The 22,982-nt window shown below is 42.5% G+C and overlaps 1 protein-coding gene across 1 annotated transcript in view; it reads right to left on the bottom strand.

Annotated features, from left to right (window-relative positions):
- LOC149329846 (TNF receptor-associated factor 2-like) overlaps positions 1–22,982 on the bottom strand; it is a 32,914-nt gene that overhangs the window by 2,002 nt on the left and 7,930 nt on the right. The window contains exons 3-11 of the mRNA XM_089560572.1: positions 18,086–18,190; positions 15,898–16,059; positions 14,318–14,392; positions 8,609–8,686; positions 6,445–6,537; positions 4,970–5,053; positions 4,779–4,865; positions 3,076–3,129; positions 2,925–2,975 (exon numbers count right to left, since the gene is read on the bottom strand). Of these exons, the coding sequence (XP_089416698.1) occupies positions 2,925–2,975; positions 3,076–3,129; positions 4,779–4,865; positions 4,970–5,053; positions 6,445–6,537; positions 8,609–8,686; positions 14,318–14,392; positions 15,898–16,059; positions 18,086–18,190 (789 nt within the window). The remainder of the gene's footprint in view (positions 1–2,924; positions 2,976–3,075; positions 3,130–4,778; positions 4,866–4,969; positions 5,054–6,444; positions 6,538–8,608; positions 8,687–14,317; positions 14,393–15,897; positions 16,060–18,085; positions 18,191–22,982) is intronic.

The raw sequence follows: 22,982 nt of genomic DNA, 5'->3' as shown, positions 1-22,982 counted from the left end.
TTCTATATATTCAGCTGCACCAACCCCCTCCTACTACGGCGCATGCGCACAGCTCTTGCAACTCGGTTTCGCCGGCACGCCGCGGCACCAGCTCCCCCTGTGACGTCACGCCAGATGGCGCGGCGAGCGGCGGCGGCCAGCTGCGGCGGTTGCTAGGCAACGGCTCAAGGTCTCGGTGCGGCCACCGCAAAACGTGTCACGGCGAAACTGCGAGACTTGCGTGTAATGTAGCTCTCGCTGCAAAAATTTTAGCCCAAAATTACTTTACTTCATGCAGTGGTAGAAGAATTGTAAATTGTTATTTCTTTGGTTTAACGTCCTGAAGCGAAACATGGCGTTTGAGGGACAGCGAATTGTAGGGCTTTGGATTAATTTAGACGAGGCCTGACACTGCACAGAATACACGCGTTTTTGTATTGTGACTAAATAAAAATACTGCCGCCGTGGCCAGGATCGACCCTGCAACCTTGGGATAAGCAGCCAACCGCCAAAGCCACTTAGTCAACGTAGCGGATATGGAACGGCTGAATACACAGCTTTAGAAGTTAGCTCCTAGATGAGGGAAAACAAATGGGTTCATAAAGCCAGAGTTTCAGGCAATCGGAAAACATAGCAAGCGCGAAATACGTGTGAAAGCCGCCTAAGTATTGCGTCGCTATGGAAGGCATAAAACAACAATCACCGAATCCTGACAGGTAATCACATTTGCAGTACACTCGGCATGAATAGTCTGCTATCAAGCTGCGCTTAGTAAAATTTTTGCCCATGTCACTGACGAAGAACAATGAAATCTAAGCAGGACCTATGTTAACGGAAATTCCGGGATTATGAATATGAAATGAGATGCCGAGACGAAGCAGCTCACAATATGTATTTTTACTGCTTTCGCAAAAATTTGTCACTTAATAAATATTAGGTTTTATTAGCAAACCTTCCAAATTATGGCATCCGAGGAACTTCATTCTGAATGAGTGAAAACTTGGGTGTACAATCATGCACAATACACAACTGCTAATGAATCCCTATCTTCGCGGCTAACATCAAACGGTGGAGTTCCTCAGGGCTTTTTGTAGGCTCGCTCTCATATATAGCACACACGATCGAACCTATTATACCTGTCAGACGAATGCGTAATTTGTGAACAAGACTCTAAAATATTAGTAACGGCAGGTAACGAAACACAGTTGTATAGTAAGACAGACGGAGCTTCGAAAAAAACTAAATTTTTAAAGAAATGAACTTTATGGGAGCATTATGAAATGAAGCTACATCATCATTGCTTCAAAGAAGACAAGAGTAAGATACAAAAACATTGATAGATAAAATGACAGAGTACTACAAAGTGGTAAACGGAGTCTACATTCAGAGGCGAGTATAAAAATATCGGCATATTCTGGTAGTTCTCACCACATGGTGCCAATGTCGAAGGTAGAACTCGAAGTTGAGTCAGCAGTTTATATTTTAAATTGTCAAAAAAAGCCCGGTCAGGGGTGGTAGGACTAGCAGTGTTTTCTTGTTCGGGCTAACTTCGCGGACTCCTAGAAATTTCTGAAGTAAATATATTGCATTTCATGACAATGTGCCCACGTCATACAGACTATCGTTTTTTTTTCTTATAAAGTTAAGACAGCCTATCTTCCGTAGTTCAACAAAACAGGTGCTTTTAATGTTTTACTTTGCGTCATGATATTTTAAAAAGTTTTAAAAAATCATCCAAACAACTCCGCTTGTATACTCCCAGTGGCGCTGCCTTGGGAAACGCTTCTGACGGAAAAAACAGTTGCAGGCATCTGTGCCAGCTGTCACTAGTAATATTTTTTTGATTTTATCTTAAAGAACATTACTGCTGCACACTCTAGCCTGAATGAAACGTAAACATCTCCTTTATTACCATTTGTCAGTGCCCTTGCACGCTGCAGTCGCAGTAGTGTGCACAGAGTTGGATAGAGTCACCGTACTAACAATATTCCGTGCCCCCAATATCAGGGTGTACCTTAAAAAAGCGAGAGAACCACATAGAAAAATGAGGTTTTAAATTGTTCTGCGAGGTTTACGAGCGCCACTTCCGGGAATTACGGCCGCATTGTACACTGCCTCTCGCTCTCGATAATGCTCAGGAATCCCCCAAGACATGCATTACAAAAAAATTCATCAACACGCTAGCTGCTTCACCACTTCGGGCAAGTTACGAGTCATTCTCAATTTTACTTTTCCTACAGAGTTTAGGAAAAAAGTTACCACGAACTGTTCATCAGATATATTGTTTGCTTTGTACAAACAAGTAAACATACACTGGAGCTCTGGTACTATAGAACAACAACAGAAACTAATGTATTTGCATTTTTAATTTTTTGTAATGTTGTAATTTCTGGCATAGACTCTTTTGTACTGTTACGATCACCGCTGATGTACAAGCGTTCTTTATTTCGAAGGCCGCTCATAAAACTCGTCTGCCGAGTTCTGAGGTCCCTCCGTTATAAAAAGGCAGTACGAAACCATCAAACAACAATAAAACATTTCTGATTTCTGAGCCCCACACTGGCGGAAGTTTTCAACAAGAGCTTGGCTCCAATTAATGTTTTCTCACATACAGAGAACTTCAGAAAGCTGCAGAGCAGTGTTTTGGCTGTCTTGGCGCTCTGGTAAAGTTGCTTAGTGTGGCTTTCTTAATTGTAAGCATACTCCACCAATGACAGTTTCGCGAAACCAAGAGCATGGCAGAATATTCACCTGTCTTGTTTGCCCTCAGCAGCAAAAGTCACTCACAAAAGGCGCAACATAAGTAGCGATGACTGAATAGTGGCTTAGAGATGTCCTTGTTTCGTTTTCTCAATAGGCTTCGTTCACATCACCCAAAACAATTACGCGTTATATGCCTCTACATCATTGCAGAATTCAAAAAAGTAATAGTGTTGATGACTTACCTGCTCCAAGTGCAGTTCGTGATCAAGGCGCCTTACGGAGTCTACCGTTTCCTAAGAAGAGAAATTGCAACCCAGAGAGATGGGAAACGTTAAGAGCTTCAGCGACAAGAATAAAATGAAAAGGAGTGCAGGAGTTTTCAATGTGACTTACATCGATGCGCTTCTGAAGAAGACCTTTGTACGTTTGCTGCGATGTTTTCAGCACCTTGAAAAGTCCATGAGATCATAAGAACTGAGATTTGTTTTCTGACGAAACACATCGGCTCTGAGGGAAGCCGTAGGAATGGCTTTGTAATAATACACAACACTTGGGGTAATATAACATGCGTTGACATCTCAAAACACACGAGAAATTCTGTACTCTCCTTCGGCGAAAATACTGTCGCCGCCGTCGAGACCGAACACGTGAACTTCGGATCAGGAGTTGAACATCAGAGCTACTGAGCAACCACGGCGTGTTAAAGTCTCTCGAAATGAGGGGGAAAAGTGCTCTTAAAAACTTGTGAAAATTGTGCAGTCGAATGAAAATCGCCACGACGGATTATCATTGAGCTCTTTGCAGTGTAGAGTTAGCGCAAGAAGTCACCAAAACTGAATAGAGAGAAGCTGTTTCACTTCTGAAGCTCACGCGAGCTGAATTAAAAAAAAAGTTGAATTAAAATTTTTACCAAACTGAAATGCATGAATTACGTGCAATGATCCAATCAGCACAGAACTGGCCCAAAAGAAATGTTGAAGCAAATGGCAAAACGCGCTACTAGCAAATGTGTCATTTTTGCACCATAAACGATACATAAAATATTTGCTTTTGCATTGAAGCAAAGGAGAGAAGGGATACACTGAATTTTAATTGAAGACAGCAGCAATTTTAATGCTCATGAGAGATTATTGTATGTCCTACCTATTAAGGGGAGAAGCAAGTTTCAGGGAAGTTTTTTATTTCTTTAGGTATTTGCATGAAAATTCTTGAACATATGGCAGTATATTTAAGACCCCGTCACAGTAACTCACTGCTTAATCTCAATAGTTTTGGTTTCTATTTTTCCTCGGAATCGTGTCAAAAGTCTGCAGACTTAAGAAAATGGGGCTTGCTCAACATTCTTTGCATACCTGTTGATGTACTACAAGCAATACATTCTAAGAATTTTCTTGGAAAGCTTAAATTTTGTTTTTGGATTGTTCTGAAGACATAGCTAAAGAGGGAAGAAAAATTCATTAGACTTTGAATTCAAAAATTTGAAAACCAATACTCTAGGAGTGAAATAAGACAGAGGGGTAAAAAAGATAATCGTGATTAAACCAAACGCAAGGCGAGCATATACGCCGAAAACTAGTTAGAAAACAGAGAAAACTGCCCATTGTTTGGGCGTTTCCCCGCAAAGCGAAGTCGCCGCGGGTCAATAGAGTACTTCCCTGCGGGTTTCAATAATGAAACTTTACGACAAAATACATGCCGAGGCCTGAAACCTGATACAGGTATAAAAAAATTAATGTTTTTGGTCATTTCGGGGATTTTAAAGCAGGTTCCATTCTTAAGAGCTTCCTATTCGTCCCAGCGAAGTTTACTGTGAAAAAAATGCAATGAAAATTTTTCTTTTTTTTTTTCATTTTAGCTTCAAGGATTTGTGAAATAGCCAGCAGAAGATAGTCAACAGTCCTTGCACTGATACCTAGCATCCACATGCTTGCCAATCTTATTTCGTTGCAGTCATCGTTGCTTTCCTTTTTGCGTTCCCCAAATGATAAGGTTTAACTCATGCGTTTGTATAATAGTATATAAATACAAGGGATATTTTAGGTTTAGGTAATATCAATACAATGTTATATAAAATATTCATACAGTGAATTGATTACCTCAAACCCACGCTTCATGTCGCCCAATTCTTTTTCAAGCTTAACCCGGTGATTGAATTCTGCGTTGGCTTCTTCCTCGAGCTCGACCTGTTGCATGTAAAGAACACATAAAATTATGGGGCGTAATCCATGTGATAGCGTTCCGTGCTTTAAACTTTGAAGTTGGTCACTAAATGTGAATAAAGCATTACAATCTTGGTTTCCAAGGCCCTTATTTTCTTCTCGTACACTTCAGCAGCAGCACGTTTTTCTTGCTCGAAGACCTTCCGCAGTTCCTGAAAAGAGGAATTAAAAAAAAAACTTCTAGCCAAACTCGGAAGAAGGACGCATAAGAGGAAAAAAAGAAGAGAGTAAGATTCGAAGGAAACGGTAAAGTTCCCACCCACATTGTTCTTTCGAGGTATGTCAGTTCCACGGCAGCAATTAATGGTCATTTGAGGTATTCTACGATATAATTAGGGTGAGTATTTGCTACCTAAACTACATGCACTTTATTAACTAATGTGAACCAACTTAAAATTCATTAGAAGTTATAAAAGTGGGCTAGCATGCGAAAGCACTACGCACTGTAGCAACAGTGGTGCATATTTATTAACCAAATACTCGAAAACCGGAGAAATTCGAGTAAATACACACAGTTCCACCATCTTAGCCCTTATTTACGACGGCTCTCAGTACAAAAACTCCTCCTGCGAGCGTAGCTCCTCATCAGTATTGCTTCGACAGGCTATATCATCACAGGCAAAAGTCAGGTTGCGTAAGTGGAACGGCAGAGCAATGAAGAGATGCGAACAGGGTCATCCTACACGCTTGCGAGTGTGTATTGATCTACAATTCGCTGAACCTGTAGTAGGAATGCGAGGGGCTTCATTATCAGACTATTCGCAAAACATCACATACGTGAAAAGCACTGCCCCAAGCGATGATGTTCTTTGAGGACTTGATGTGACTTCTGATAGCTGGCAAAGACAAACTCAGCTGATTGACAGGTTTCGCGTGTGGGGCCTCCACGACGGAAAAGAATTCGCTATTACCATTTGTTTTAACCTGCTAGACCTTCAAACAACATTTTCCATCAAATCTTTCAAACCACTATAGCTGATAATGAACTAAAAGACCGCACGGTAATATAAGAGAACCAAATGAACAGGCGCGAACAGGCGCGTAGCCGCGTTTCAAGAAGAGCAATTTTTTGATTAGGACCTTTTTCAAGACAAAGCCTAGTCCTCTTTAGAAACTGGTGGCTTGCCGAAATCAGTTTCCATATCCCCATTGTTGCTTTTGCGTTGTCAGTATTTAATTTTACCTGCCCCGTTTCAGATGTAGCAGAAAATTCATCCTAAGGTACCTCAAAATAGAATGAGAGCGTTCATGGCCGACAATGAAGAATTACCATTTATGCAAGTTCACAGTACCTTCCGAGTGTGCGGGCTCGGTTCCGATCGTGGCGTATGCAAGGTATGAAGTACACAAGATGGCACAAACAGTAATTATCTAGCTTTCGTGGATAAAGAGCCGAGCTATAAAACCATCACACGTCAATGAGGTGAGATTATATAAGCCTGAAAAAGCTTGTTTCGTTGTCATGCGATGGTGCATATTTTAACACTCAGCTGTAGCTTCAGGGGCTCAATACTTAAGCCGTTGTTCCGCTCGCCGCTCTTACCTTGATTTCACTTTGTTGACGGCAGATGGCATCAACAAGAACACCTCTGTGGGATCCGTCTGACATGTGGGCTGTCATTTCAGATCTTGGTATCTGGAAAGAATGCATTTTTACTTTAACATCTGCCCTCAGCGGTCGGAAAGGCTTTGCCTGTACACGCAAGATTTACAGGGGTCGAAGTCTCTCTGAGTACACTGTTCCCGCCGTAGTCCATAGTGGACATGTATTGAAATCTCGTTCTTTTTGTTTAGAAACTGGATACCATCTGATTTTCGAGCCACTGTCGAGCCACTGGCTAGGTATTCACAAAACTCTAGCCTTTCGCGACAATTGATTGTTTGCTGTTAGCAAAAAGCAATAGTCCCGGTACGCTTGAGGGCACGTAACGTGGAGCAACTGTAGTTAGGGCCATAACACTCGCTCAGCGATTTGGAATCAAGACGTTAAAAAATGCCTTAAAACGCTGGCTTCGTTTAACCGTTCCTTCTACACGGAGAAGCACGTTGCAAGGCAGTCTTGGTATCATTAGGAAGTTGAGATAATATCGTTGTCCCGCTGAAATGGTTTGGTTTAAAGGGGTTTCACGTTCAAACACACTCAGGCAATGAGGTACGGCGAGGTGGAGCGCTCCGGGTAATTTAGACCACCTGTGGTTTTTTAACGTGATTTGACATTGCACAGTACACTGGTTTTTAGGATTTCGCCTCCAGAAATGGGAAGGCTGCGGCCGCGATTGAAACCGAGTCTTTCCGTTCAGTAGCCGATACCCATAAACGCTGAGCCACGGCGGCGGCTAACCTGAAGAATTGTGCTATTATTCTCTCGTGAAGGATTTCGACGAAGGCGTCGTAGATAAAGTTTTCATTTGTAAGAGGTATCAACTGAGATGATCATATGACCGTTATACAAAGCATACAGGGCCCTTTGCGGTCCCCTCAAACGATTCCAGGATGCCAAGTCTGTTCTACAGCATATGCTGCCATCGTTTAGGTGATAAACTGCTCATACCATCCCAAAATTAACGGACCAAAGCAGTCAATTACTGGAAACCCGAGCTTGTGAAGGGCTAAAAAAACCACCTAAGGCTGCATTATCTCAGATACTTTTGCTAGCTTGAACTGGCAACTAGTTAGTTTCTTTGCCTAACCCAGCCACTGAAGTGCGTTCAATTAACTCGTAGTGGAGTGAGTAGACTGGAGCAAAAACGTAGTTGTCAAAGTGTTACGAATAGTTTCGGTTTGAATGGTTAGGAGCAGGCAGCCCCGCATCTGGTGTGCGGATGTAAAACTACTCCTAACGCATAGTGGTATACGCGGTAATGATGTAGTGGCGGGCTAAACGGCTATTTCGTTCGAAATCGAAGGAAACGTTTCTCGCACATAGCTCCTTGGCGTGGTAGAACTGAGAAAGTGACTCACTAAAGGGTTTTCTTAAAGCTTTAGCGCATTTAAATAACAAGTGGAACCACCAGTAGATAGCTCGAGATATGCCACCCTATAAACCCGCCGCATGTGCCACGTAGCCAACCGACAAAAGGAAGAGGCATGCTTTAAAGAGGCTCAGTAACGTTGTTGTCAAGGGTGACGGCTTCGAAAATTGCGTTCGCAGTGCTTTCAGAGATTTGTCTCCATTATAGCGTGCCTACATATGCAATTGGCTGCTTTTATCTTCATAAAGCCAGCAGTGTATTTTCTAACAGAACCGCTGCCCTACATTTACGGCGTTTTTACTGATAACTTGTGACTGAATTACGATGGGTCGCCTAACGATTTACCCGGCCACAATCTTGCAAATTAGATGCATGTGGCAATAAATGTGTCTACAAGGTGAGGTCAGAAATCGAGGACACACACAGTTTCAACAACACCTGCAGCAAGTTAAGCTGAGAGGCCGAGGATTCGCTTCCCTCGTATTGTTTGCAGCTTGCGGCCATGCGGAGCAGAGGTACAACTGTAACTGAACCACTGAAGTCCTCAGGTAATGTCTCAAAGCTCCATGGTAATCCATTGAGTTCGGAAAGGAAGGTCAAAAAGAAGTTCCGAGTATGCATTTTGTAAGACTATACAGAGTCTAGGTCAGAAGTTGCCCACCTGGTCTAAGCAGCATTGAATTCTCGTTACTAATTAGAATATTAATGATACTTATTAAAACAATTGGACCTTACCTCGATCTTGCAACCCAGGCCTCTAAAAGGGCAAGATATCCGCATTCGCTGACACTTGGGATAGTGTTCTCGTTCGAGCTGTAAAAAAAAAAAATTGAACACCTTGAGAAAGAGCTGTATTCAAAGACTTTCTATGTGATAATGCTTATCTTCCTAATGTAAAAATGCCGCATCAATAATGAACGCAGTACTAGACCGTACAGGGAACCTCAGTACAAAAGAAAAACAATGCGAAGGTATTATCGTGCGCATTGGTTGCCCTGTGAACATGTTGCTCGTGAAATAGCAGCTGCCGCGAAAGCTGAGACGGCAACAGGTAAAATTACGCGCAGGGATGCACTAGGACATATTAGTTTTGGCTGGTAAGCAATCCCTTCCCCGGTGACGTATGAAATGCACTTATTATACATCATTTTTTTTGTTTCAGAAGCAAAGTCACCGTTCGTCAAGGGCGCATAAACCACCGCTGTCAAAAAGGCAGCACTGCCCATCTACCTTCGCGTTGAGGAGAGTAATGCTTTGTATGATGCAAGGATGGTAAGATCTTTACGGGCAAGATCGAAACTTGTGATATTGTTACGTGGCGGTCAGCCGAAGATAGAGGCACGATGAACGGCGAACAATAGATGATTTAATGGCCGCTGGCCTAGGGCGAGCGCTCCGTCCCGCACCACTGCGAGCTTCGTCTTCTGCGTTACAATATATTTCAGAAAACATCGTTTCGTTTCTGGGGTTTAGCGTCCCAAAGCGACTCAGGCTATGAGAGACGCCGTAGTGAAGGGCTCCGGAAATTTCGACCACCTGGGAATCTTTAACGGGCACTGATATCGCACAGTACACGGGCCTCTAGAATTTCCCCTCTATTGAAAATCTACCGCCGTGGCCGGGATAGAACACGTCAGAAAGCATCACTGACTTACCCAGAAAACGGAGAGCAATTATTCGAGGCGTAATATAAAACTGCAAATGGGGAATCGTTCTTTTTTACTTAGCAGTGAATATAAATGAGCGTCACGTGGTATAAGCGCGTCCAGCTCGAGTAACACTCGGTACACATTTTGAAGTCGCATAGACAGTCAGTCCACTCACAATAACAGCGAGATCAGCAATGGACGGGACGACTGGGTTTAAACTTTTTAAGGCGGAAGCCTTTAATGCCTCATCGTTGTAAGCAGGAGTTGTCGATAGAAATGTCACGCCTTTCAGTTGGTCGATACGGTCGTGACGTCACAGTGCGCGAATTTCAAAGGGGGCCAATTGCACGTTGGCTAATAACCATGCAGCCGTAGGCATCGTATAGTGAAGCTACAAGTAAGTCGGAGCTTAATTATACAATTAGCCTACTTAACTCCTCTACTCAGGCCGCATAAATAAATAAAACCGAGTATGAACTTGGTCTAGTTCAAGAATCGAACCTCGGTCTCTGGAGTGCGAGACGAGCATGCTAACCACTCTGCCATGCCAGCACGATGGTTTGGGATGAACAAAGGCGCGTCTAGTCTATACGGTGTCTTCGTTCACTCCCATCTTCCTCCGTTCCCGTTACGGCGAGGTTTACGTGTCCACCCAGATATGCGAGACTGATACATTTCCTTTCCTCAAAAACCAATTTACCTACGAGCAAGGCGTAGAACCGAACGGGCGATGGCTTTCTATGGACTCCCTGGCAGCGTTGCAGGACGCTGTCGCGTTTCACTCTTAAGAGGCGAAGCTTAACATCTTAACAACGGATCAGTGACACAAGCAGCAACACCGCGCTTAAGGCTTTCGCCTCATAGCACTTTAGGTCAACAAAGTGCCCCCCTGAATTTTTTTTTTTCGATTTATGATTACAAGATGCGGTATTGTGACAGCTGTGAAGTTTGATTTACCTGTCTAAGCGTGAGATTACAAGGGCGTTTAAGTATTGGTATTGGCATCATGTTGCCGCAAAGCGGTACTTTGGACTTTTGACCTGTCAATTTTTTTTTTGCAGAAATGACCAAGGATTTTGAGATATTAACAGTTGACGCAATCAGGCCTACGTCTTGGAAATATTTGAAAGGCCTGTAGCAAACTTCAATGCTATTTGTTTTATTCCTAGGTTGATTCTAATAATAAAAAACAATTACTACGAATTTATAAAATGCAGCCTTATTGATATTTAGGGCACAGTGCAAGAAAAATCTGAGCGACAGGAACTGCTAAAGAGAAAAACCTGCATATGTTCATACAGAAGAGCATGCATAGAATTAAATATGCCGACTTTAACACAACGTTAGCCTTTCGGCATTAGGTTCGGGTGTTATTGTTTATACATTTTACAATTGCTAGATATCTCTGTGAGTTAGCAAAGCGTATTAAGTGTGCACTTTAGAATAACGTTTTTATTAGATACCAGAATATAAAGGTAGCACTCTGCTATACTCAGAAAATAAATCATCAGCGGAATCGCGATTTGTTCTGCACAACAAAAGGGTTGATATGGCGCCTGAAACATGCACTGACTACTTTGAAAGATCTTATTCCGTAAGGATTTTCCTACATCGGAAACCAGTAAGCGCACTTGACGCGTAATACTGCTTTCACAAAACCACTGCACTCACGATAGAGTTCGATCCCACTCGTTAGGAAGTTACGGGAGCAATTCACAAGCTACACTGCGAACGTTCTCATTCGATCCCTATCGATGATTGGCATTTCCAGCAACAGAGGATATGGATACAACACATGATTTTCTAAATTGTAGAAGATAATTGTATGTGTAAATAATGTAGGTAAAACACTTTTTATTAATAAATCCGCGCCTGTGACACAGCGCTAAACGTGGTTACATCATAAACGCTCTCGAAACGCCGTACCACTGAAGCGCGCACGCGGTTGCTAAGTTTACCCCGGGTGATGGGTGGCGTTAAGAGTGTGGACGCAAGCTTCGAAATCAAGGCGCACTGCTTAAAAAAAACAATATGTTTAAATACTTTATAACCTTCACGGAATACCTTTGATGACATTTGTATTTTATTTTGCACATAGTTGTTTCCTGAGCGCAAGGTAGGCATTCCTCGACCGCGCTTCGGAACTACGGTTTCAGGTTAAGCAAAACTGAGTTCAATTGCGATTGAAATGTACCTGCAGCAACGCGAGATGCGATTAAAGTTTGATCTCGATCGTCTCGATCGATATCGAATGCGCAAGTGTCAGGACTGCAGACACTGCGCGTGTATTATTCAAGCGCCGAAAAAGAATAAGCTCTCTATGTGTGTTCCATGAGCCAGATAGCCGGTCGAGGTGGTAGGTAGCACTTAAAGGCACGCCAACAGGACAAACGCGCGTTTTCATAGCTCGTGTCCTGCGCCTTCTGCGTATTCCGTCATTTACGTGTCCTGCCACACTGTACGAGTCGTTATGTAATCGTAACAAAACCAGTGAAGACGTAAAATATTCATGAAGCTCAACAATAAAACCGACAACCTGCTGCATAAAATCAAAATCCGTTAGTATGTGAAGCAATTCAACACCGACACAGTAAAAAAGGGAGATATACAGATGTCCACACACTTTTGTAAAGCGCTCGAACAGCGCATCGCGAAGTACCGTCTTTGTCAAAAGTAACCAGGCTGCAAGGTTTGCTTCTAGCTTGTATATTGTAGCCCTTGTGGCTTTCCTAGAAATCAAAAGGTGTTGGAAGGTAAGAAGACCCCCAGTCCTTACGTTTAACGATCAGTTCAGCTTCAAGGAAGCTGTAAGGGCTCCACTGTACGAGCTAGAAGGAAACCATGCAGCCTGGTTACTTTTGACAAAGACGGTACATGTGCCTACCATCTGTAAGTGAACAGTCTTAATTTTAAATCAAAGAAAACTCTATATAATTATATAGGACAACCACACTTTTGCTGGTTTTATAAGTGGTTTCCTTCTTATCTTTTAGAATTCAAAATAAATTTTGGACTTTATTAGAGAAATAAGCAAATTTTCCTTTATGAAATTGGTTATTCTTGGTAATTGGTTACCGAAACTACACGTACCGTTGCTGTGAAGAGAAAATGCAGGCAAAAAGTAGATAAATAATTTAATTTCATCGACCTCATTTTGTGCATCATTCAGTGACATATGAAGACAAATTCTGACTGAAAATTACAATGTGCTCAACAAATTTGGACCATTGTGATTTGTATGCTAACGAATGGAACTTTTCGGCAGAGCGGCTACCATAGCAAGAACTGCAGCTCGAAATTATTTCAGAATACAAACAATAGTTTTTTCTACTACGCATTTTTTCTGTAGCCGCTTAAACTATGACATTGTAGCGCACAGCGACGCTGTTAAACGGAGGCGCTAAGATCGGTATTCCCATCCGGCGAAAGAAAGTTGAACGGCGCGTGCTCGGTGGGCAAACACGACCCGGGCTGTTCGGTTCGAGAAGCCTGCCACGCTGGACCTCTTGTTCCGGTGCTCCGCTGTGACCCCGCAAATTCTCTACATCTTATCGTGGAGCAGCTCGTAAAACAAGCCGCCTCTGATGTTTAAAAAATTAAAATGCAAGCTGCAGGCCTCATCATCTCGTCCCCCCGACGGCCACTGCAGTCAATTTTGTTTACTGAACTAACAGTTCTGTCTCTCTGGACCCTTTTGCTCTAAAATATCGGAATTGTATCTGTAATCACTCCTCATCATCAGCTTATGCTGAACATCTTTCTTTCTGATATGAGAAAAACAGGAAAGTCAGAATATTTTGCATTACGTAATAACTTGCTACTGTACAATGTGAGAATTAAGGTAAGCAAAGCTTTAAGTGTTCTACCATATCGTTGCAGAATTTTTTAAATTTGAACATCAAGAATTAAATATCTTATCTTGATTAAAAAGCAAATAACGATTTACGTGCCAAATAAGTAATCGTGAATCATATTCACCTCTATTGCAAACTCACGGGACATTCTACCTTATTTGGTTCACTCTATAGTCCATGCAACATTGTCTTCTGTTCTGTATATTTTTTGTTTCACCATGCTTATTTAATGCGGCGTTTCAGTGTACACATATTATTTCTGCTATGACGTTTATATTGCTTCGTTTTACAGTTGGTCCAATTGTAATCTTGTTCTTTACATTCGTAACATTGTTAGTCTTTGTTCCTTGCATTAAATTCAAGCATTTTCCGGTGTAACCACGGCAAGATCCAGCTGCGTTTTTTTTTGCCCTGGGGCCTCTGCTGTATATTTTTCATGAATTTTTTCTGCAATGTCAATCACCTTCTGACTTCGACTTTTTGTCAACTGCATTGAAAGCTGACAAAAGTATTTCCAACCCCGGCCTAAATGGCTCCAAGTTTGCGCTGTACAGGAACTAAAATCAGAAAATAAACAGGCTTTCTCAATTACACAATCTCAGCATTTTTGTTACATGTCTTAGGGGCAGAGCAAATAATTTTTAAGGACTCTAGAACGGAATATTATTTGTTTCAAGTGTAATAGACATTCGTTCATTAAAGAGATTAAATGAACTGCTGAGAGCATAACGGCGTGCTATTTGTACACGGTGTTCAAGAACAGATAAAAATGGGCTTAGAAACGTATGGGAACACTGATAGTTTGCCTAATGACGAAGAGAAAGTTCACTATCAGGCATGTAGTGTCGATGTCAGAACAACATTTATGATCAAAATGAACAGATAAAAGGCCGAAATCGTCCATATTTGCTGGAGAAAATGAAATCAAGACAAGAAGTTACCTGTAAGAAAGTTTTGAACTCTCTTCCGCAGTGTTCACATGTACCTGGGCGCTGAGGACATTGGGTTTCATGTGCCTAAATAAAAAAGAAATTCCACATCATCAGGGACACAGAGGTAAGAGGCTTCATGTAGATGGGTATTAATTTTTTTTTGAAATTTGATTGTATATATGCCGCAAAAGGAAAATGACGTTCTTGCATGTGAGCCGTATGCAGATGAATTTCCTAAACCACTGCATATCGCTTAGAAAAGGAACCTGCATTTGTAGGTACAATGGAAGATGGATTGAGGCACATATCTGGAGGACAATGGAGGTGTTATCATGCAAAAGCAGGAGGCACAATGAAGAGAAAGCGTAGCAGGGCTCCATCGGTGTCCTAAGTAACCGGAAGACCACACACATTGACACAAAGAACAAAGGACAAGCTTGTATACCATCTGTGGTGTTTACTAATGGCGTAAGTAGCTGGTTTCATAGTGGTAGTGTGTGATGGAAAAAACAATGTGAAACAGTCCCTTGCTTGATAGCGTCTTAAAAAGAGGCAATAATGGCTGATTAGCTGTGACGTTGTGTGAGGTACAGATGGACCACACATCATAAAAGAAATCCTTGGGGAAAAGATACCCAGCACCCGCTTACAGATTTCATAGAGCAGACTGTTTCAATGCCAAGTTTTTAACAGTGGCAGTAGAGAAGTTTGTTTGACAAATTTGCAAAAGCTAAATTGGAATGCGTTCTTGTGTAGGGATTTCGTTTTTTTTGTATAAAATGGTATGCCTTTCTGTTATGCCCGGATATCTGACGCCTGTTGAAGTGAAGCAAGGAAACGAAGCAAGGAACCTTTACCCTTTAGATTTTAGCGTCCAGAGTCGTCACTCACCACGCAACTCCCTACCACACAGCCCATCCACAGGGCTGTGTGCCCATCCCCTACACTTTGAGTCCACCGCACCACACCACACCACCCTCACCCGCCTCACCTCCCATAAGCGCCAGCCATCCATCATTAATCCGTTGAACCAACCGTCAAAAGCTGCCACTCAACACGAACAAAGCTACCTATTTCAGAAGGCCCACGCCCACTAGAAGCCGACGAATCAGCAGAACGACAAGCCGCCGCTCAAATAAAACACAAAAAAGTAGTAGAAAGCCAGCTGGTCTCCACAAGGACCACCCAAGAGACACCCCCTCAGCCCACCCACTCAGGCTAGGTGGTTTGTCATCCCCACCGTCATCCTCGAACAACAACTTGGGCCCACCATCACCTTTCATTGAAATTATGTCGTTTCTTTGAAGTCTCGGCTTAGAGAAAGAAAGATTATAGTAAAAGCATCAAACAATATGACAAAGGTAAATACGACTGCTCCCGCACTATTGTTGCATCAGATACATGATCGTCCCGCTATTTTTCACTACCACGCTGTTGTTTGTTCACTCTAGACCTAAGCAAGTCAGAGCGGATTATGTCCGCTTTATGAACTATCCGGAAACTGCTTGTTTGGCGCTCTAACATGCGAGTATTTCAGTTCTCTTATTCGACCGACGTAAATTTCGACCACCCAGATTAAAAGTACGCACCCTTTTTTTGCAGTATTCCACATCACAGTTGCAGAAGGTACACTGCACAATTCTGTTTGAGCATTCTCCATGTATGTGATCCCTGAAAGCCTTTTTATTGATCACCTTTCCACAGAGCGAGCAAGGGGCTTTTCTTGTAAACTCGCAATTCTTGTAGTGTTTCTACAAAAAGAAGGAGCATAGAAACATGAAAGAAAAAATGATTTTCTACTGGATAAATCAATTAGCCAATGAAAGCCAGTCAATCAATTTCAGCCAAAACAGTAACTTATTCAGGCAGTCATTAGACCAATTCTCCCACGTACCAGCCAACCAATTGCGCATAACTATGATCCTTCAATTCTTTTTTTCATTTCTGGGGCGTAACCTGTGTCCGTTCATTACTCTCTGTAAAACGTATTCGGGGAGAAATTTTGGACATTTAGCTAGGCGTATCGTGGAATAAGGGAAGAAGCTGGCACTTCATTAGGACAAGAAACAACAATGGTTATTATGTACGACATAAGCACGCACTGTTATCATGTTATATTTTTTATTCAGTTCCACAAATAAAAGCAATGATATCCCTTTACCAAGATCCTACAGCGCTTTTCATAGCATCCAGCATTTTTGTATCTAAATTAGCTCCTTTAGATTGGAACCGTGACGACTTGGTGAACAAGGCTGGTACACAGGGTGTTTCACATAAGCCTACACAATTTTTAAAAATACGGTGTTTGAGTTAGAGGAGCGCTTTTTTGGCGTAACATTGTACATCTGAATACAGTTAAGACGTATTAACTAGCAGGCTGGCTAACAAATATTGAATAGTTAACTTTTCAACTATTACTGGGTGCATCAATTAATGAGAAGCGTGTAGCCCGCCGTAAGTAATGTTCATAAGAATTTAGGATTTCGAAGCACAGTTGTCGTCGGCTCTGTAGCCCAACAAATTTTGGCGCATCGAACCAAAATACAAGCACTTTCCAGAGGTTTGCAGGCAAAGCAACCTCTCCAGGGGACGTAACTCGTCGAAACAGTGCACATTTGATGGGCCACAGAGCCGAGGGTGAATGCGTTTTCGAGATTCAGAAAAGTCAGAGGTATAATACTTACGGTGGGAAACACGCCTCTAAACAATTAAGGAGCCTAACTGTATTACTTAAAGTGTTAACTACTAAGTATTAGTTAACCAGTGCTAGTTAGAAAGTCTTAGTTGTATCCTGACGTACTATGCCATTAACAAAGCTATGCCGAAAAAAGCGCTCTTGTAATTCAAAAACCCTATTTTTAAAAATTATGTCGTCTTAGTTGAAACACCCTGTTTATAGATGGAGCGCAAAGGTCGACAGGTAGAGTGCATGCTTACACCGCCTTCTTGTATAGCGGAATGTTCTAATAAGAACATTTATACAGGTTTTCCTATGGCTGTGAACGCTAATTTTTCTCCCCAAAAAGTTTCTAAAAAGTTTGATGGTGTCGTTCATACATCAGGCGAGATAAATTTTTCGGAAAAGTTTTTGACGCGAAGAAAATAGCAAAAAAAGGCTGGGTGGTGAAATATTTACTTAATGCGGTGGGACTTACTTCGAACTATTTTTTTAACCGCAGTGTCATAAACTGCGTGCGACCTGTAACTTTCCAGCGAGAGCCCAAGAAAACTTAATTCTAGTTCAAATAACAGCTTTGAGCGCAAATTCCAACCAAAGCAAGTGGCTGAAATCATTAAAATAGGAGATTTAATAGAGAAACCGCAACTGCAGTTGTGGTCTTTATCGACACTCCGATTCCTCGAGGAACAATCTTAGTGTCATTTTTTCTCGTAGCGGCAGTATAGTAGGGTTCAAATTGAGCACCCAGCGCTTTATAATATTCGTAGTTTCTTGGGTTCAAAAGTGGTGACTCCTACCATTCTCTATTGCCATCAGGAGCCTGCCGCCAAAAGAAAAGGATACGTTCACTACACAAGGAAAGAAATTTTCACTTTCTGTCAGCCAGCCTTGGAGATGCGCCCAATATGCGAGCAAATACGGTATATAGAGCAGAAGCCTCGAGGACACTTTTCCTTAAAATATTCTTCCTGCCATGTTGGTGCGAAGCGAAGCTTCGAGGACTTTTCCTGCCATGTTGGTGCGAAACGATTTTACTGTTTGCAGTATAGCGCAAGAGCTTACCAGTTGTGGTAAAAGCAAGAATAAAACACACTTACCAGGACGGCTTTTAAGGTTCCATTAAAAGAGCACCTAACTTTTTGGTTAGGGCAAGATGCTTTCGTTTTCTCGAGGGTGGCCCAATCTTCCGCATTATCGCCCATCTGCAAAAAACAACAAAAATGATTGATAACATAATGAGAACTTTTGTAGAGGTGGCGCACTGGAATGTTCTTCTGTTTGCTTCTATAACGCGCTCTGGCCAGCTTCTGTATCTTTGGAGTCGGCTTACAGGAGCTTGAAAACAGAAGACTTATATAAGCCATTGTCTCGCATTGATATCTTCGACTCGGATTGCCATACTGCATGTCGCATTTGATATCGCACAGTTTCCCTTTATTGAAAAACGCGAGAATTTCCTGGGGCTTGAAACGGGAAGAAATAATGAATCAAAATTCGAATCAGTGGCATTAAACAAGCAGAAGTAAAAAAGTTGCAACAGAAGATTAATACTCAAAGTACAGTAACACGAAGTGTTCTTTTTCTTTTGCTGATGATGTTTCTTAATCAATGGTTTCGTACGAAGCCGTGAATTACGCTCCCAAGCAAGGGGGCTAGTGACTTCACTATCAGCCTCACTAGACTTGATGCTTCTCCCATATATCACCAATAATCCTGTCCTGTGCCAGCCGCGGCCACGTTATCATCGCCAACTTTATCTTAATTCCCTCATCCGTACTTTCTGCCGCCCCTGTTATGCTTGCCTTCTCTTTGAATCTTGAAGCTAGCGACATATCAGCGAGCTATTCTTGACTAGAGTAAAGAGTTTGTCAGATGTGGTTGCCTAGGTGTTCGGCATTTAATTTCGCCCAATGCATTTGCCATAATGGCTCTTTGACAACACTTTACCTGAAACGTGTGAAGGTCATTTCCTCTAATTAAAGAGCCATGAAAGGAGGACGTACACGATTGAAAATTTCGAACATATGCTACTATGTAAGCGCATCTGATCCGCTTGCAGACAGGCTCTGAGGAGCGGTTACTTTGAACTGTTATATCAGACTAATTTGAAAGAGGTTTCACATTTGATCACATGCCACCTCGTGAGCGGTTATTCTCATTTCAAAGAGAAGTGCTTCACTCTGTACGAGGCCAAAACAAAAACCTACACAGTCAAATGAAACAGTAAAGGGTAGGAGGGTTGCTGCTGACGCTTTTAAGAAACATTCGACCAAAATTGTTTCAGGCGCTCTTCAGTTTATGGAAGTTTCTTCAAAGCGAGCTTCAGCTATTACGCGAAAACTCCACCACTGAGGTGAGCGGCGCTGGCGTCGATACTGCGCCTCAGGTAGTATTCGTCCTACTGAGGCAGCAGTAGGTTCTCGGAAGAACTGCTATGTTTGAAAAGATACTGATCACGCTATTAATTTCCCTCTGTTAGCGAGCTCCCACATTTGCACATTTTGATGACTTGCCGTCGCGGTAACAGCTGAAGATTATTTACGCTGCTTCGACGGTGTATTGTTAGTGTCCGATATCCTGAGACGCGAAACAGCCCGGAGCAAGTTTTGGTTTTTATCAGAAACCCAAGAAAATGTTAGAAGCATAATTAGCTGCGCTGAGCTTTGCCGTACTGTGTGAGCGGCAAGAATTTCAAGAAGCCAAATTTCGTCAAACAAGTTGGTGATAAGCTGCTTCATAGGTAGCAGCCCAAGTTGCAGCAGCTATCTAAAACACACTTTTGCAGTTTGACTATTTAAAGGGCCTCTGAAGGAGACTCCAGATAAAGTGAGGAAGCCGCTACACAAATACCCTCGTGCAAGAATTTTTTAATAATTTTTGAGCAAGCTGAGTTATCAGTAGACAAAATTTTAATTGACGGGCTTTTAAGCCTTTCTCTCTCATCTCGTCACGTTTTGCACGCTGAAATGTCGGCGCTCCTCCGCCGCCCACTCGGTCCCTACGCAGGCTGTCGACGCGCGTGGGGGGGGGGGGGGGGGGGGGGGGGAGGAAACAAAAGCTACCATATGCCGCCAGTGGAATCTGAACCCATGACCTTCGAATTTAGGTCCCAGTGCTCTACTAAGCTACGCTTATGGCAGTCCAATCTTCTCCTTTTGTGGGTATTTTTGTATAGTGAACACGTGACGTATGTATAGTGATCACGTGAAACGTGATCGAATGGCGAGGACCGAAGCTGTGCGAGAACCCCCCTTGTGCTACCTAAGGCATAAAAACTGGCAGAACCGAGGTACTCGTTAGCTATTGAGAAGACAAGGGCATGGAAAAGAGGGGCGCGTTATTTTCTTTTAATAGGTTTGGATCGCGGGTTCGGATCCCACTGGTGGCATGTGGTTGTTTTTTCTTCTTCTTGCTACACTGCAACTACGCGCCCAATTTATAGTAAAAACTGCACACGCTCCACCATTCAGATTGGCAGGGAGCTGGAGGTATGGTCAGCGATAACATATCCCTGAACGAGGCCGAGACACAATAAACACTCCGAGCGTCTAATGAGTGGCGACGTGATTAACTCACGCATCGAAGCTATTTATAGTATTGTTTGAAGAGTAAGAAATAGGCATATGCACAAAAACAGGTCACATCACAGAAAAAGATGTCGCCTCCATTAAATGGCAAAAAAAAATGTAACCCACTACTTTGACACTAAGTGGAAAATTAGCCCCCTTTTTTTGAGCCGCCACGGTGGCTCAGTGGTTATGGTGCTCGGCTGCTGACCCGAAAGACGCGGGTTCGATCCCAGCCGCGGCGGATGAATTTGTTTGGAGGAGAAATTTAGAGGCCCGTGTACTGTGCGATGTCAGTGCACGTTAAAGAACCCCAGGTGGTCGCAACTACGGCGTCTCTCATAGCCTTAGTCGCTTTGGGAAGTTAAGCCCCATAAAACCAAACCAAACCCATTTTTTCGTAGCACATAAAGTTTCTTTACGTCGTTATCATAATAAAGTAATAAACATCATCCTGATACATTAGAATGCATGTCTCACTTTAGACGTTTCAGTCCGCCATCTTAGCTATTAATATTAAATATTGTTGAAAAGATAGCTGCTAAGGTCGCATCCGCTTACTTTTCTGATCACTGTGGCAGCGATCCAATGTCTGTGGCATTGAAGGCATTCGGCAACAGTTTCGTCAGAAAATAACTCCTATCTACATACGCTGGAAGCAAGAGCAGATAGAAGGCAATCAGTCGCATTATCCGCCGCGGTGGCTCAGTGGTCATGCGCTCGGCTGATGACAAGAAAGACGCGGGTTTTATCCCGGCCGTGGCGGTCTCATTTCTATGGAGGCGAAAAGCTAGAGTCCCGTGTACTGTGCGATATCAGTGTATGTTGAAGAACCCCGGGTGGTCGAAATTTCCGGAGCCCTCCACTACGGCGTCACGCTCAGCCTTAGTCGCTTTGGGACGCTAAACCCCATAAACCACCTAATCACAACAGGCCCTGTGAGATTCTAATAAGCGGCTTTTGGAGCAGAGGTCCGCAGCGCATGCTATAACGACAGAGTTTATGTGCTCCATACGAAAGCCCGTCCTTTTGTAGAGCTCTATTTGTGACAGTTAATAGAAAACGACCTCTCGATGCCAAGATGCCGCCAGATGCTATGGTAAGGATGCTCTGATGGGGACGTTTTAATGAGCAAATAAAATGAAAACTTCTTGCTGCTCTTTGCTGCAGATTTACCTAAAAAATTCACAATTGCAGGTGCCATTCGGCTCGCATGTTTTTATAAAATATATATACGCAGACGGCTTTGGTGATGCGGGCTCTCCAGAGCCTATATCACGGGAGCTATACGGCCGTTTCGTGTTGTCTTGAGCTTATTCAGTGAACCGCCTTGGCATGGGCGTGCTAACTATATAACCGCAAAAGCATGTCACGTTCTTGGGCTTTCTGCGCAGGAATGTGTAGCGTTTCCGTTTAAAAACTAAAGAATTGCTATACACTGCTAATGTAAGGCCTATATTAGAGCACGTGACTACGGTATGGGTCCCTTAATGCAAAGCTGAGGTTGATAAATTAGTAAAGGGTCTCAATTTAGCTGTCCGTTTTGTCTTGACCAACTACGCGAAGAATTTTAGTGTTTATTCATGAAAGAATTCGTTACAATAGGAGAGACTTCAGAAACGCGGTTAACTACTGAGGCTTAAATTCTGCCAGAGTACTTTTATTGTAAAACTGGTATTGATCACGACCAATATTTTGTTCCTCCAGAGTATATTTCGGCAAGTAGGGAAGATACTTTCAAAATAAAAGGAAATAAAATGCAGAAATGATTTACTAAAATGCCATTTTTTTCCAAGAACAATAAATCAATAGAAGACATTGCCTCAAGAGGTCGTGTGCAGAATAAAATTAAATTAAATTGTTTTTTAGTGGGAATGGGGGGAAGGAAGTGGCTCAGTATCTGTCTCACATATCTCGGTGGACACCTGCACCGCGCCGCAACGGAAGAGATAAAGGAAGAACTGCGAGAAGAAAGGAAGGAAGAGGTCTAATGTAGGGAATGGTGAACGAAACCTTAGCCTCATTGATCTGATATTTAATCTTTTCTTTTATGGTTTGACATTATATTGCACCTGCATGATCTGCATTGTATTTTTGTGTCTGCGCTTTGTTTTACAGCTTATGTACTAATTTTCCCCCTGTAATACCAAAAGCGCTGTCGGTAAAGTGACGAATAAATGGCGCACGTCACCAGCGCTGTAAGGTTTGCTCAATATATCCATCGCGGACACAAAAAATGTGAACAGCTTTTTCAAAAGCTAATTTTCCAGATAACCAAAAATGCCTCAAAACATCGCAAAAAAATGAAAAATAAAATAGTTTTGCTTTTGCGGGAAATGATAGACGCCTAGGCTTTCTGTTTAACACTCCTCTAAGCCATTTGCTGTTTGACAGGGAAAGTTCCGCAAGTGCTACCAGGGAAATCGAA

Source organism: Amblyomma mixtum, chromosome 9, assembly GCF_055824585.1.
Source record: "Amblyomma mixtum isolate Tamu chromosome 9, ASM5582458v1, whole genome shotgun sequence".
Lineage (NCBI taxonomy): Eukaryota > Metazoa > Arthropoda > Arachnida > Ixodida > Ixodidae > Amblyomma > Amblyomma mixtum.
Note: the sequence above shows the minus strand (reverse complement) of the source record. Positions and strands in the feature narration are given on the sequence as shown.